This window comes from Sus scrofa, chromosome 9, assembly GCF_054392235.1.
Source record: "Sus scrofa isolate SSC_HxYL_T2T_F1_AM1 chromosome 9, Sscrofa_HxYL_maternal_Yorkshire_Landrace_v2.0, whole genome shotgun sequence".
Classification (NCBI taxonomy): Eukaryota; Metazoa; Chordata; class Mammalia; order Artiodactyla; family Suidae; genus Sus; species Sus scrofa.
In genome coordinates, this window is record NC_139391.1 from 78,977,425 (window position 1) to 78,994,499 (window position 17,075).

General features: G+C 35.6%; 1 protein-coding gene across 7 annotated transcripts in view; it reads left to right on the top strand.

Moving 5' to 3' along the window:
* The window catches only part of CASD1 (CAS1 domain containing 1), a 70,918-nt gene that overhangs the window by 30,190 nt on the left and 23,653 nt on the right, over positions 1–17,075 (top strand). For 3 of the 7 annotated variants that reach the window (XM_084977044.1, XM_021063369.2, XM_084977046.1), the window contains 3 exons: positions 14,167–14,211; positions 14,638–14,761; positions 16,214–16,428. In XM_084977044.1, coding sequence (XP_084833170.1) covers positions 14,167–14,211; positions 14,638–14,761; positions 16,214–16,428 — 384 coding nt within the window. Of the gene's footprint in view, positions 1–8,546; positions 13,416–13,715; positions 14,212–14,637; positions 14,762–16,213; positions 16,429–17,075 lie in introns of those variants that run through there. The other 4 variants (XM_084977043.1, XM_021063368.2, XM_084977045.1 and 1 more) reach the window with 2 other exon arrangements.

Here is a 17,075-nt window from a genome sequence, read left to right on the forward strand (position 1 = left end):
AGGACTTGCAAAACTATGTTGAGTAACAGTTGCAAGAGTGGTCATACTTGTCTTGTTCTTGATCTTAGTAGGAATTGTTTCACCTTTTCCACCTTTGAGAAGATCGTACTTTTGCAAGAATTTGTTCATTCTTTTAGGTTATCCATTTTGTTGGCATATAGTTGCTTGTAATAGTTGCTTATGAGCCTTTGTGTTTCTGTGATGTCTATTGTAACTTCTCCTTTTCATTTCTAATTTTGTTGATTTGAGCCCTCTCCCTATTTTTCTTGATGCGTCCAGCTAAGGGTTTATCAATTTTATTGATCTTTTCAAAGAAGCAGCGTTTTGTTTCATTAATTTTTTTTCTATTTTTTCATTTCTACTTCATTTATTTCTGCTCTGATTTTATTTTTCTTAAGGAATTAACATGTTTTAATCTAAATGAGAAAGACTTCATTATTTATATTTGGAAATCTTTTTTTCCCAGCTTTATTTATATATAATTGACATATACCATGTGTAAGTTTAATATGTACCATCTGATAATTTGATACACATGCATATTGCAAAATGATTGTAGTGATAAGCTTAGTTAACAGATCTAACACCTCATATAATTACCTGTTTGTGTGTGTGTATTCATGTGAGGGCATTTGGGTTCTACTCTCTTTGTATCTTTTAAGTATATAGTACAGTTTAGTTTGTTGCTGTTTTTGTTGTTGTTGCTGCTTTACACACCCACGGTATGAGGAAGTTCCCAGGCCAGGGATAAAACTCCTGCCACAATAGAAACCCAGGCCACTGCAGTGACAGCACTGGATCCTTAACCCACTGCACTACCAGAGAACTTCATATAATGCAGTATTTTTAACTATAGTCGTGATGTTGTATATTATATCTCTAGAACTTGTTCAACTTATAACTAGAGGTTTATTCTGTTTGACCATTATTTCTCTATTTCTTACACCCTATTTTGGCAACAACTGGCAACCACTAGTTTACTCTGTTTAAATAATTTTAACTTTTTTATATTCCACATTAAGCAAGATAATAATTTATTTGTTTTTCTCTGCTATCTTATTCCACTTAGTATAAGTCCTGAAGATTCATTTATAGTGTAGAAAAAAAGCAGTTTCCTCTTTTTAATGGGTGAATAATGTTCTACTTTGTGTATATGTGTATATAAAATAGATATCATGTTTTCTTTAGCCATTCATCTGTCAGTGGACATTTAAGTTCCTTCCACATCTTAGCCATTGTGACTAATGAACATGGGGATGTACTTATCTCCTCAAAATAATTTCTTCATTTTGGGGGGATATTATGCAGAAATGGGAATCTGTATCATATGGTAGTTCCAGTTTTAATTTTTTCAGGGACCTCTGTACTGTTTCACAGAATGACTGCACCAGTTTACATTCCTACCAACAGTGTATAAGGGTTCTCTTTTCTCCATATCATACCAGCACTTACTTCTTGTCTTTTTGAATATAGTCATTTTAACAGTTACAAGGTGGTGTCTCATTGATGTTTCGATTTTCATTTCCCTAATGGTCAGTATTGTTGAAAACCTTTTTTTTTTTTTTATTTATTTTTTTTTTTTTTTATTTTTGTCTTTTTGCCTTTTCTTGGGCCACTCCCGTGGCATATGGAGGTTCCCAGGCTGGGGGTCTAATCGGAGCTGTAGCCACCGGCCTACGCCAGAGCCACAGCAACACAGGATCCGAGCCGCATCTGCAACCTACACCACAGCTCACGGCAACGCCAGATCGTTAACCCACTGAGCAAGGGCAGGGATTGAACCCGCAACCTCATGGTTAACTACTGCATCACGACGGGAACTCCTTGAACACCTTTTTAATGTATGTGTTGGCTATTTGTACGTCTTAACTTCTTTGGAAAAACTTCTGTTCAGATCCTTTGCCTACTTTTAATTAGGTTATTATTTTCTACTGATTTGTTTAAGTTCCCTTTATAGTTTGGATAATAACCCTTTTCTAGATATGTGATTTGCATATATTTTCTCTAGTTCCATATGTACTTACTTATTTTATTGTTTGGTTCTTTTTTTTTTTTAATTTGCAAAAGCTTTTTAGTTTGATGTAGTCACAGTTATTGGTATTTGCATTTGATGTCATACCCAAAAAAACCATTACTAGGAAGAATGTAAAAGGAGTCTTTTTCCTCTGCTCTCTTCTAGACGTTTTATGTTTTCTGGTCATACGTTTAAGTCTTTAATCCATTTCCAGTAATTTTTGTCAGTTGTGTCAGACAAGGAGCCGTCTGCTTAGCTTTTAATGATTTCTTTCCTTCTTCTAACTTTGAGTTTTGTTTGCTCTTTCTTTAGTTGCTTTAAGTGTAAAGTTATGTTGTTAGAGATTTTTCTTGTTTCCTGAGTATGGTTGTATTGCTATAAACTTCCCTCTCAAAACTGCTTTTCCTGAGTCCCCATGGGTTTAGATTGTTGTTCTAGTTTTCATTTGTCTATAGGTATTTTTTTATACCCATTTTGATTTGTTCAGTGGTTCCTTGGTTATTTAGTAGTATATAGTTAAGCCTTCAAGTGTTTGTATTTTTTACAGATTTTTCCTTGTAGTTGATTTCTGGTCTCATGGCTTTATGGTGAGAAAATATGGTTAATATGATTTCAATCTTTAATGTGCCAGTGCTTGCTTTGTGTCCCAGCATGTGATCTATGCTGAAGAATGTTCATATGAACTTGAAAAGAATGAGTATTTTGCTGCTTTTGGATGAAATGCTCTATTAATATCAACAAAGTCTATCTGTTCTAATGTGTCATATAAGGCTTGTATTTCCTTACTGATTTTCTTTTGGGATGATCTGTCCATTGATGTAAGTGGGGTACTAAGGTCCCTCACTATTATTGTCTTACTGTCAATTTCTCCTTTTATGTTTGTCAGCCTATATATTGAGTTGTCCTTATGTTGGGGGCATATATATTGTTATAACTTCTTGGACTGATCTTTTGATCATTATATAGTGTCCTTTTTTGTCTCTTGACATTTTTTTTTTTTTATGATGTTCGCTGTGGGTTTGTCATATATGACCTTGATTATGTTGAGGTAGGTTACCACCATGCTCACTTTCTGAAGGGTTTTTTTCAGAAATGGGTGTTTGATTTTGTCAAAGGCTTTTTCCACATCTGTTGAGAGGATCATGTGATTTTTATTCAGTTTGTTAATGTGGTGTATCACACTGATAGATTTGCAGATATTGAACAACCCTTTCATCCCTGGGATAAATCCCACTTGATCATGACGTACAATCCTTTTAATGTATTGTTGGATGCGGTTTGCTATTATTTCACTGAGGATTTTTGCATCAATGTTCATCAGTGAGATTGGCCTGTAGTTTTCTTTTTTTGTGGTATGTTTGTCTGGTTTTGGTATCAGGGTGATGGTGGCCTCATAGAATGAGTTTAGGAGTATCCCTTCCTCAGCAATTTTTTGAAATAGTTTCAGAGGATAGGTGTGAGCTCTTCTCTAAATGTTTGTTAGAATTTGCCTGTGAAGCCATCTGGTCCTGGACTTTTGTTTGTTGGAAGTTTTTTAATCACAGTTTCAATTTCAGTTCTTGTGATTGGTCCATTCATCTTTTCTATTTCATCTTGGTTTAGTCTTGGGAAGATTGTACTTTTCTAAGAATTTATCCATTTCTTCTAGTTTTCCATTTTATTGGCATATAGTTGCATATAGTAGCCTCTTATGATCCTTTGTGTTTCTGTGATGTCCGTTGTTACTTCTCCTTTTTCATTTCTAACTTTATTGATTTGAGACCTCTCTTTTTTGCTTGCTAAGTCTGGCTAGGGGTTTATCAATTTTGTTGATCTTTTCAAAGAACCAGCTTTTTGTTTCATTGATCTTTTCTATGGTTATCTTTGTTTCTATTTCATTGATTTCTGCTCTGATCTTTATGATTTCTTTCCTTCTGCTAACTTTAGGTCTTGTTTGTTCTTCTCTCTCGAGCTGCTTGTAAAGTTAGCTTATGGATTTGAGCTTTTTCTTGTTTCCTGAGGTGGGCTTGTATTGCTATAAACTTTCCTCTTAGAATGGCTTTTGCTGCATCCCATAGGTTTTGGAGTGTTGCATCTTTGTTGTCATTTGCTTCTAGGTATTTTTTAATTTCTTCTTTGACTTCCTCAGTGATCCATTGGTTGTTTAGTCTCCATGTGTTTGTGTTTTTTGCAGTTTTTTTCTTGTTGTTAATTTCTAGTCGTATAGTGTTGTGGTCGGAAAAGATCCTTGATATGATTTCAATTTTCTTAACATTATCGAGGTTGGATTTGTAGCCCAGAATGTGATCAATCTTAGAAAATGTTCCATGCGCACTTGAGAAGAATGTGTATTCTGTTGCTTTTGGATGGAATGTCCTAAAAATATCTACTAAGTCCATCTGGTTTAATGCATCATTCAGGGCCTGTGTTTCCTTATTGATTTTCTGTCTGGTTGATCTGTCCATTGCTGTAAGTGGGGTGTTAAAGTCCCCTATTATTATTGTGTTATAGTCGATTTCTCCTTTTAAGGTTGTTAGCAGTTGCTTTGTATATTGTGGTGACCCTATGTTGGGTGCATAGATATTTACAATATTTACATATTCTGCCCATATTCTCTTCTAGGGGTTTTATGGTGTCTTATATGTAAGTCTTTAAGCCATTTTGAGTTTATTTTTGTGCATGGTGTGAGGGTGTGTTCTAATTTCATTGATTTACATACAGCTGTCCAGTTTCCCAACACTACTTGCTGAAGAAACTTTTTCCCATTTTATAATTTTGCCTCCCTTGTCAAAGATTAATGGACTGTAGGTGTCCTGGTTTATTTCTGGGCTCTCTACTCTGTTCCATTGATACATGTGTCTGTTTTTGTACCAGTACCACACTGTCTCAATTACTATAGCTTTGTGATACTGTCTGAAGTATGGGAGAGTTATGCCTACTGCTTTGGTTTTTTGGGGGTTTTTGTTGTTGTTGTTGTTGTTTTACCCTCTCTGGATTTCTTTGATTATTATGGGTCTTTTATGGTTTCCTGTAAATTTTGGAGTTATTTGCTCTAGTGTGCGAAAAATGTCATAGGTAACATGATAGGGATTGCATTAAATCTGTAGATTGTTTTGGGTGGTATGGCCATTTTAACAATATTAATTCTTGCAATCTAGGAGTATGGAATCTTTCCATTTCTTTGAATCCACTTTAATTTCCTTTATTAATGTTTTATACTTCTCAGGGTATGAGTCTTTCACCTTCTTGCTTAGGTTCATTACCAGGTATGTAAATTTTTTTTTTTGGTGGAATTTTAAAAGGTACTTTTTTCTATACCTTTATTTTGTTGTTAGTATAGAGAAGTGCAACTAATTTCTGCATGTTAATCTTGTATTGTGCTACTCTGCTCAACTCATTTATCAGTTTGAGTTCTTTTTGTGTGGAGTTCTTAGGGTTTTCTATATATAGTATCATGTCATCTGCATAGAGTGACAATTTTACCTCTTTTCTTTCAATTTGGATTTTTTTTTTTTTTTTGTCTGATTACTGTGACTAGGATTTCCAACACTATGCTGAATAAAAGTGGTGACAGTGGGCATCCTTATCTTATTCTAGATTTTAGCAGGAAGGCCTTCTGTTGAGTATTATTTTGGCTGTGGGTTTGTCATATATGGCTTCTATAATATAGAGATATGTTCCCTCTATACCAACTTTGTTAAGAGTTTTTGTCATGAATGGATGTTGGATTTTGTCTGTATCTTTTGTTGTATCTATTGAGATGATCATGTGGTTTTTGATGTTTGTTGATGTGGTATATGACATTGATTTGCATATGATGAATCATCCTTTGAACTTGTCATGAATCCCATTTCATCATAGTGTATGCTCTTTTTCATGTGTTGTTAGATTTAGTTGGCCAAAATTTTGTTGCAGATTTTTCCATATGTATTCATCAAAGATAACAGCCTATAATTTTCTTTTTTGGTAGTATCTTTATTTGATTTTGGTATTAGGGATATGTTGGCTTCATAGGATATTTTTGTGAATGTTCTTTATTCTTCAGTCTTTTGGTAAAGTATAAGAAGGATTGGTATAAGTTCTTTGGTAGAATTCATCTGTGAAGCTATCTGGTCCTTGACTTTTGTTTGTAGAGAGGTTTTTTTTTTTTATTACATATTCAATTTCATTTCTTGTGATCAGTCTGTTTGATTATCTATTTTTTCTTGATTCAGTTTTGATAGGCTATATGTTTATAGAAATGTGTCCATTTCTTCTAGGTTGTCAAAATTGTTGATATGTAATTGTTCATAGTATTCTCTTATGTTTTTTGTATTTTTACAGTCACTGTTGAGTTTTCTCCTTTTTCATTTCTTATTTTGCTTATTTGGGTTCTCGCTCTCTTATTCTTGGTTAGTCTGGCCAGAATTTTATGTCAATTTAGTTTACCCTTTCAAAGAACCAGTTCTTAGTTTTATTGATTTTTTTTTCTAGTTGTTTTTTGTATCTATTTTATTGATTTACTCTCTGATCTTTATGATTTCATTCCTTCTGCTGACTTTAGGTTTTGTTTGTTCTTTTTCTAATTTATAAGTGGTAAATTAGGTTTGAGATTTTTCTTGTTTTTTGAGGAAGGCATATATCACCATGAACTTCCCTCCAAGAACTACTTTTGCAGCCTCCCATAGATTTGATATGGTTGTGTTTTCATTGTGATTTGTCTCAAGGTACTTTTTTCATTTCCTTTTTGATTTCATCATTGACCCATTGGATTTTTTTTAGTAGCATGTTGTTTAGTTTCCATGTAGTCAGTTTTTTACTCATTTCTTTTCCTGTGGTTGATTTCTAGTTTTATGCCATTGTGGTCAAAGAAGATGCTTGAAATAATTTCTCTACTTTTAAATTGGTTGTGGTTAGTTTTGTTCCCCAGTTTGTGGTCAGTCCTATAGAATGTTTGATGTGCACTTGAAAAGAATGTGTATTCTGGTTTGAGGGTTTTTTGGGGGAGGGGGATTTGTAATATCCTGACAATATCAATTAAGTCTAACTCTTCTGTTGTGACATTCAGGAACTCTGTTACCTTATTGATTTTCTGTCTTGAGAGTCTGCCCATTGGTGTAAGTGGGCTGTTAAAGTCTCCTACTATTATTATATTCCCATCAGTTTCTCCTTTTTATGCCTGTTAGTATTTTATGTATTTGGGTGCTTCTTTATGAGGGGCATATATGTTGACACATGTAATATCCTCTCCCTGAATTGATCCTTTTATCATTAAATAGTGTCGTTTTTTATCTCTCTCTATGGTCTTTGTTTTAAAGTCTGTTTTGTCTGATATAAGTGTTGCCACTCCCACTTTCCTGTCATTTCCATTTGTGTGAAATATCTTTTTCCATCCCTTCACTTTCTATTATATGTTTCCTTCTGCCCTAAGGTGGGTCTCTCATAGCAGCATATTTTAAGCTCTTGTTTTTTAAGCTTCAGTCGGCCACTCTGTCTTTTGATTGGAGCATTCAATCTGTTGTCATTAAAGGTAACTATTGATAACCATGTATTTATTGCCATTTTAAACATTGTTTTCCAGTTGATTCTATGTTTCTCGTTGGTCTGTCTTTTTTTTTTTTTTTTTTTTGGTTGGATGATTTCCTTTTATTTTATGCTTGTGTTCTCTTCTTTTTGGTTTTTGTGAATATATTGCTTTTGATTTGTGGTTGCACTCTTTTTCAAGTATGTTAACTCCTTCCTATATACTGTTTGCTTTAGACAAATGGTCATAAAGGCTCAAATATCCTTATTATTTTACCTTTGCTATTATTATAATATGTCTTGGTGTTTATCTGTTTGGGTTCAACTTGTTTGGGGCCCTCTGTGCTTCCAGTATCTTGATAATGGCTTCTTTTTTTAGATTTGGAATATTTTCAGCCATAATTTCTTCAAATATATATTTTCAGTCCCCTTTTCCTGTTCTGGAATCCCTATTATGCATAGATTGGCCCTTTTGATATTAACCCATAGGTCTCTTATAATACTTTCATTTTTTTAATTTGATTTTCTATCTGCTATCCTGTCTTGGTAATTTCCATTATTCTCTCTTAATCGTTGCTTATTCGTTCTTCTGCATTATTCATTCAGTTATTTCATGCCTTTAATTCAGCTTTTGTCTCTGCAGATGAATTTTCTAATTTATCCTGGCTCCTCTTTATAGTTTCTAGTTCTTTTAAAAATTAGTCTACATTACTGTTGATATCTGTTCTTAATTCCTTCAGTATTTTCTTTACCTCCTATTGAGCTAAGTGTCTGTAGACTGAAGATGTCTATTTCATTGCTCCTTCAGCAGAATTCTCCTGTTCTTTCACTGGGAATGGTTCCTGTGCTTCTTCATTTTGCTTATATTTTTCTTACTCTGCAAATTTAGAGAAAACAATTATCTACTGTAGTCTTGGAGGGCTGTTCATATGTCCCTGGGTAGCCTGGGAGGGCTTACTATTTTTGTTTTTGGCATGAGAACTGCTTTTGGTTTGGATGATTGCTCTCTCTTTCCTCAGTTTGTGCAGGCTGTTATTCCTTTTATAGGTGGTGTGCAGGTGCATAGCCTGCCTTTGCTTCCAGGAAGGTGGGGACAATGGTTCTGCCTACTACTTGGGCCCTTGGCAGTGGTACCAACTCATGGGGAGATGGGGGTTGCAGGCTTTGCCTGGTGCAGGACCCTCAGCAGCGGCAGTGACACCCAGAGCTTTGGAGGCGGTGCCCCAGGGTCTCTACAGCAACACTCTGTAATGTGACTCAGGAAACAGGCAGTGCTTGGTCACGAGACTCAGTTGCGGCAGGCTGCACTTACCTTTGGAGTCTGAGATGGCTTCAGCAGTTTATACCTGCCCCTGTACCCCAAACACCCCTGTGACCTGAGAGCTGTCCACCTCCTTTCCTCTCATCCTCTGCAACAATGGTGCCTTGCTTCTCTGGTGGGCCCAGGCCTCCTCCCACAACCTCTGCTATGCCACACCATTCCCTAGCTTCCTCAGGCTTTTTCTACACAGCCAATACTTATCCTCTCCCCAGAATTGACCTCAAAACCCAAGTCTCAGCACCCACCCTCTGCCTGAGAGTCTCAAGCTGTTTTGAATCAGGTGGTGGTATCGATTGTCTCTGTGGCTCTCTCTCTGCCTTGCCCTCCTCAGACTGCTGCTTTGCTTTTTTCTGATGCTTTGAGGCTCTGCCTCTGTCCTGGCTGATCTCCCCTCCCAGAGTGTGGATTCCTTTCCTTTTTCACAGCTCTCACTCAGGAGTGCTGGTCTCATCCTGATTCCTTTTTTTTTCTCTTTTTCCCTCTCTTCTTTTTCCTTTTGTTCTACCCAGTTAGGTGAAGGTTCTATTTCCCTTTATGGAAGTCTGAAGTCTTCTTCCCATAATTCAGTAGATGTTCTATTCAAATCATTCTACATGTAGATTTTTTTTGTTAATATTTTTGTGGGCGAAGTAAGCTCCATATCCTACTCATCCACCATCTTGATTCCCAGTGTTTTTTAAGTGTTTTTTTCTTCCCTTCCTCTTTTGTTCTCTTCTCTTGTTATTTGATGATTGTCTTTAGTGTTTGGATTCCTTTTTCTTTGCGTGTGTGTGTGTGTGTGTGTGTGTGTGTGTGTATCTATTCTAGATTTTTGGCTTGTAGTCCCAATGAAGTTTTGATATAACAGTCTATATATACATATATATATATATATATATATGTATATATATACACATACACAAGAATGTTTCAAGTTGCTGGTCTCTTAATTTCAAATGTATTGCTAATATCCTGCGTTTATACTCTCCTCTTCTCACAATTGCTTGTTTTGATATCATGTTTCTGTGTGGTTGGTTTTGCACATTTACTGTATGTTTGTCTTTACCAATGAGCTTTCCCATTCATAATTTTCTTTTTTCTAGTTGTGCCTCTTTCTGCTAAGAGAAGTTCTTTTGCATTTATTGTAAAGCTTGTTTGGTGATGCTGAATTCTCTTACCTTTTGCTTGACTATAATGCTTTTCTCTGTTGATTCTGAACAAGAGCCTTGTTGGGAAAGTATTCTCTGTTTTAAGTTTCCCTTTCATCACTGTAAACATATTGTGTCACATCCTTCTGGCTTGCACAGTTTGAACTGATAATTAGCTGATAACCTTATAGGGAGTCCCTTGTTAGGTTATTTTTTGCTTTTCCCTTCTTTTTTTTTTTCTCTTTGTCTTTAATTTTTGTTATTTGATTAATATATGACTTGTTGTGTTTCACCTTAGTCTTATCTTGTATGGGACTCTCTACTTCTTGGACTTGGGTGACTGTTCCCTTTCCCATATTAAGCAAGTTTTCAGCTATTATCTCCTCAAATATTTTCTCAAGCCTTTTCTCTCTTCTACTTTTAGGACCCCTATAATGCAAATGTTAGTGGGCTTAATGTCCCAGAGGTATCTCAAACTGCTCTCCTTTGTTTTCATTCTTTTTTCTTTATCTGATCCTGTGGCAATGATTTCCACCATTCTTCCTGCTCACTTACCCATTCTTCTGCCTAATTTATTCTGATTCTAGTATGTTTTTTATTTCAGTTATTGTATTGTTCATATCTTTTTGTTCTTTATATCTTGTAGCTCTTTGCTAAACATTTCTCACACCTTCTCAATCTGTCCATGCTAAACATTTCTTGTATTGTCTCAATCCATACCTCCATTCCTTTTTCTTAGATCTTGGATCTTCTTTATGATCATTACTCTGAATTCTTTTTTGCCTTAATCTACTTCACATAGTTGTTCTTTTAGGGTTTTATCTTGCTTGCTCTTTCAGCCGAAAATTATTCCTCTGCCATCTCATTTTTTCTAACTCTTTTGTTTGAGGTCTCCATTCCACAGACTGCAGGATTGTTTTTCCTTTTGTTTCTGGTTTCTGTCCCCTGGTGGATGAGGCTCATCTAGAGGGTTGTTCAGGCTTGCTGGTAGGAGAGACTGTGCCTGCACACTGGTGGATGGTGCTGGATCTTGTCCTTCTGGTAGGCACAACTGTGTCAGGAGATGTATTTAGAGATGGCTGTGAACTCAGGAAGACTTTAGCAACCTGTCTGCTGATGGGTGTATCTGTGTTCCCATCCTGATTGTTGTTTGACCTGAGGTGACCCAGCACTGGAGCCTACAGGCTGTTGGGTGGGGCCAGGTCTTGGTGTCAAAATGGCAGCCTTCAGGAGAGCTCATGCCAATGATTACTTCTCAGAGCCTCCACCACCATTGTCCTTGTCCTCACAAATAGCCACAGCCACCCCCTCCCACCCTGCCCTCCCCAGGAAACACTCCTAGATCAGCCTAGGTCAGGCTCCTCTGAGGCCACTTGATTCTTCTCTTGATCCTGATGCACACAAGACCTTGTGTGCACCGTCCAAGGGAAAAGTTTCTGTTTCCTCCAGTCTGTTGGAGTACCTGGAATCAAGCCCTCCTGGCCATCAAAGCCAAATCCTCTGGGGACTCCTGCCAATACCAAATTCTCATGCTGAAGAGCCTGACGTGGGACTCAGAACTCTCACTCCTGCTGGAGAACTTCTATGATACAATTATTTCCTAGTTTGTGGGTTGCCCACCTGATGCTTATGGGATTTGATTATATCATAGATATGCCCCTCCTGCCATCTCATTCTGGCTCTTTCTTTGTCTTTGGATTTAGAATATCTTTTTTGCTAGGTTTTAGTCTTTTTTGTCAGTAGTTATTCAGCAGTTAGTTGTGATTATGGTGTTTTCCTGAGAGGAGGTAAGCTCATTTAAGTCCTTCTACCCCATCATCAACTCCTCCCAAGTGTAGTTTTAATGGATGATTAACTCAGGATCAAAACATGATAAACTGAAGCATAAATGAGAGATGAGTTAGCATAGTGAAAGCAGTATGCTCTTCCAAGTTATTGTTGGTTAAGAGTGTGAATGGGAAGACAGTTTTGAGGGAAGACTTTTCTTTTTCATTTTAGAGCCACACCCATGGCATGTGGAGGTTCCCAGGCTAGGGGTCTAATGGGAGCTACAGCTGCCAGCCTATGCCACAGCAACACAGGATCCAAGCCGCATCTGCAACCTACACCACAGCTCACAGCAGCACCGGATCCTTGACCCACTGAGCGAGACCAGGGATCGAATCCAAAACCTCATGGTTCCTAGTCATATTCGTTTCTACTGCGCCATGATAGGAACTCCGGAAGACTTTTTTGTGGTAAAGATGATTTAACACTTTGTAGATTGAAGAAAGGAAGAAGAGAAGGATGAAATGGATAGTGTAGGAGTTTGACAAGTTAATTTATAGATATTGCTCCAGAAGTAAAAAGGGAAGAGATAGATGCAGAGTAAAGGGTTATCTTTTAAGAGAAAAAGGAATACATTTTCTTTACCCTCCTGTCAGAGAAAGGTAGGCTGGATGAGTATAAGGATGAAGTTGTCAGAATGGAGGAAGGGAGGCAAGATCACACAAACCAGATGAATTCTATCTTCTCCATGAAGTTTGAGAATTAGGCTTTATGCCAAAAGTGAGAAGGGGGCAAGAGGGATTGTGTAAGGAAAATATCCTTCACCAGTGTGAAGGATAAGAAGGGGAAAATATCTAAGGATGAGGGGGAAGTTTCACTAAAATAGCAATATAAAATGGAGCATGTAAGATTTGAAACTTAAATTTCTCTGATGAGGAATAGGTTAATTTTATTACTTTTCTCTGCTTTCATAGTTACCTACACTGAGCATATCTTACCATCATAATAAAATAGTAAATGTCATTTCTACCTATATGTACTCTTTGGGTCTTTGGGCTTTTTCTAATTTCTTAGCTTTAATTGTTTCCTGTGTACGTGATTATAATATAAGGTCTTCTATGTTGTAGAAAGTATATTGCACTCAGTAGTCAGAAGACCTTAAGTTCTGGCTCTGTCCCTGCCAGGCCTCAGCAATATCCTATAAACTTCTCTTGAGTCTATAGCCCTTTTCTATAATATATGTATATCTTCCTGCTGTTCTCACAGGTGGTTAGAATCTATATTAAAATTAGATAATTTAAGAGAAATACTTAGTAAACTACTAAATACTATATAATTGGTAGTGTTGTTAGTAGTACATTTTGCATTAGATGAGGATTTCTACCAAATTTCTCCTTGTTTTTTTTTCCACATTGTGGTCTATAATAATAATATCAGTTTACTTTGGGAAATCCAAATCTAGTATGTATTTTACAAAATATCATTTTTCTTTAGAGCACTGCATTTTATTTAACAAATTGTGTACGCTGTAAACTTCTAATAACTTTTAACTGACTCACATAATATACTAGAACTTTACGCAGTTTGCTCAGAATTAGATTTCAGTAGTTTTTTTTTTTTTTTTCCTGTTTCTTTTTTTTGGATTTTGTTTTTTTACCTTTTTACCTTTTTTATGGCCACAGGTATAGCATATGGAAGTTCCCAGGCTATGGATTGAATCAGAGCTACAGCTACCAGCCTCTACCATAGCCATAGCAATGCATGATTCGAGTCACATCTGTGACCTACACCTCAGCTCATGGCAACCACAGATATTTCACCTACTGAGTGAGGCCAGGAATTGAACCCACATTCTCATGGATACTAGTTGGTTTTGTTACCACTGAGCCACAACAGGAACTCCTTGTTTTTATTTTTATTTTTATTTTTTATTTATTATTATTATTTTTTTTTTGTCTTTTTGCTATTTCTTTGGGCCGCTCCCGCGGCATATGGAGGTTCCCAGGCTAGGGGTCGAATCGGAGCTGTAGCCACTGGCCTACACCAGAGGCACAGCAACACGGGATCCGAGCCGCGTCTGCAACCTACACCACAGCTCATGGCAACGCCGGATCGTTAACCCACTGAGCAAGGGCAGGGACCGAACCCGCAACCTCATGGTTCCTAGTCAGATTCGTTAACCACTGCGCCACGACGGGAACTCCCCTTGTTTTTATTTTTAAAAGCTCCAAATAATTAACCACACAAGCCTCATGCCATCATGTATAATCATATAACTGGGTAAGGTTTTAGGATATTTCCAAAATGTCCATCTTGTTGTAACAAGAATCTGTAAGGAACCCTAGAAAATTAAAACATATTTAAATGGAAGAAGAACTTAAATTTAAGGGGGAAAAAAGTGGTATTACTTGTATTAATTCCCTGAACTGAATATTATAAAGGTTTTTTTTCTTCAGGATTCTGTTGCAAAGCCTCATGTGATTGTAGCAGGAGCTGCCACAGTAAGTTACTATCTGTATTTTTACATAATGGTTTTTGTTTCATACTTAAGGACATGCTAAGAAAAATTAACTTAATAGAATTCTTGATTATACTTACATTTTAATTCCTATTTCCATTTAATTAGACAGATAATTTTAATAAAAAGATCTGAATAAACTTAGGAAATTTGATGGTAAATGTCAATATTATTTTATATCTAAAATTACATTCTTTCTACTTGGATGTTTTACATTGAAAGTATAATTTTATATCAGCTTTTTCTAACTGCCTTCATGTATTTCATGAAATAATTTGACTATTTTATTCTAATATTGAATAAAAATGGAATTATCTTAAATTAATAACCCTTGTTACAATAGAGGAAATTATATTCTTTAATTTTTTCTGTGATAAACACTGAATTCTTAATTTTTACTTCTTTGTAGTGGTCTATCAAAATTCACAATGGCAGCAATGAAGCCCTTTCCCAATATAAAATGAATATTACCTCCATAGCACCACTTCTAGAAAAATTGGCAAAGACTAGTGATGTTTATTGGGTCTTACAAGGTAAGGGATGAGTAATGAAAAATGTCATTTTGTATATATTTTGAAGCACGGATTTTTATTATCTTCTATTTCAAGAAGAAAAATTACTATTTTATGAGAATAAATTTTGAAATAAGATTTGCAAAACTAGAATAAATTTGAGTTATTTACTTTGCTTTTTTGAACTTAAGGAACAAACAGACTAATAAATATAATAAGTAAAAAATAAATAATAAAGATATTCTCTGAGGAGTCTCAGGAGGTAAAAGAGCTGCAGAATATAATAAGGAGAATAAGTTCTAAAGGTAAATTAGATGTTTGCTTTGGATATTTTATTTCTTACCAAATATATTGATTATAATTGGGAAATATAGAAAAAATCGTTCATAATATTAAACTTTTGGAAGTAAATATTCTTTGAAATTGACAATATATTTAAATTCAGACCATCTAGTTCATACTTGGTAAGAAATTCTTTAAAAGAAAGTTGACATTACATCGGTTCATTTCAGGAGTTTATTGAATGTCCATTATTTATTTAATGCCTAGCATAATATGAAATGCCTTGAGTATTTAAGCAATTCAAATTGTTGGTCAGAAACTCTCATGATTATTTCTGTTTAATGTCAAGCTGGAAGGAATAACAAGAGTGGTGGTCATCTTCCAAAATCCTTATTTCATTTACAGACTCATTATTAAACTTTCTCTTAAAAGAGGAAAAGTTAAATTTAAATGATTTGTGGTAAGTGATAGAAGACTTCAATTCTTAATGGTATTGCTTCTACTTGTGTGAACAAAGTTTGCAAAATTAAGCAGCAACAGGAGGGAAAAAAAAGATTGGCTCCTATTCTTAACTAGGCCATCTTCTATAAGCCAGTTTTAATTTCCTGTTACCTGATATAACCCATCATACAAAATTTTTAAATTCTTAAGACATGCTAGAACATAAAAATGTTTCCTGAAAGCTGTGTACCCAAGAGAGAAGAGGGACAGAAGTTCTTTAAAAGAGATGTAGATTGATTAAAAAATTGTGTATAATGGAGTTCCCATCGTGGCTCAGTGGTTAACGAACCCAACTGGCATCCATGAGGATACGGGTTTGATCCCTGGCCTCACTCAGTGGGTTAAGGATCCAGCATTGCCATGAGCTGTTGTGTAGGTCACAGATGCAGCTCTGATCCTATGTTGCTGTGGCTCTGATGTAGGCCGACAGCTGTAGCTCTGATTCAACCCCTAGCCTGGGAACCCCCATATTCCACGAGTGCGGCCCCAAAAAGACAGGAAAAAAAAATTATATGAGATAGGAAATCTGTTTTAAACCTTGGCCAGCTTTATTTAAAAGTGAATTATTAGGTGCCCAGGGTTCTTTGAACTTTAAGAATAAAAAATGAAATGCAGTTAACTGATTTGCATGATTATAAATTCTATCTATAGGGATATTTAAATATTTTTGAAAATATGTTTCATGTGCAGATCCTGTTTATGAAGATCTGTTAAGTGAAAATAGGAAAATGATCACTAATGAGAAGATAGATGCCTACAATGAAGCTGCAGTCAGCATTTTGAATAGTAGTACCAGAAATTCTAAATCAAATGTTAAGATGTTCAGTGTTTCCAAATTAATTGCTCAAGAAACTATCACGGAATCTTTGGATGGCTTACATCTCCCTGAATCAAGCAGAGAAACTGTAAGAATTCTTCTGTCTGTCAGTAGAGACAATAATATCTAATTGAATATACCTGTATGTCACTATAACATGGTAATAAATAATTTTATTGCAGTCTTAATTACTTGTAGTTCTTCTGTCTAAACATAGATCTAGAAATAATTTTGCTATCTATCACCAAGCTGAATACATAAGTGAGAGTGTTAGTACACTCTCAGGGAGAAAGTTATGGAAGGGAGGAAATGAGACATCATTTAGTGAGTGCTAGTCACTCTCAGGATATGTCATTTGGTCAAAACTTGTAAGTTCTCAGCACACTCCTGTTTGAAAACTACTGCTTTATGTTTTCTTTGCTTTAAACCTTAAATTTACAAGATTAAGCTTTTGCAAAGAAAAATTTTTTTAGTATGTGGAACAATTTTTATTATATCCTTATAGTTCTCATACCCTAAGCATTATTCCAGGTACAAAGTAAGATATTGAACAAATCCAGATTGATGGATGCAAAGGGATTTTCGGTTAAGTATGAAAAAGGACTACATAATATAAATTTCCACAGATAGTACAGTATTATTTAGTTATTTCCTTATAAAGCAGTGCTTCCAAATTTTTTTGAGGATAACATAACTCCCATATCTGCTAAAAAATAATCATTCCATTATTCCTCT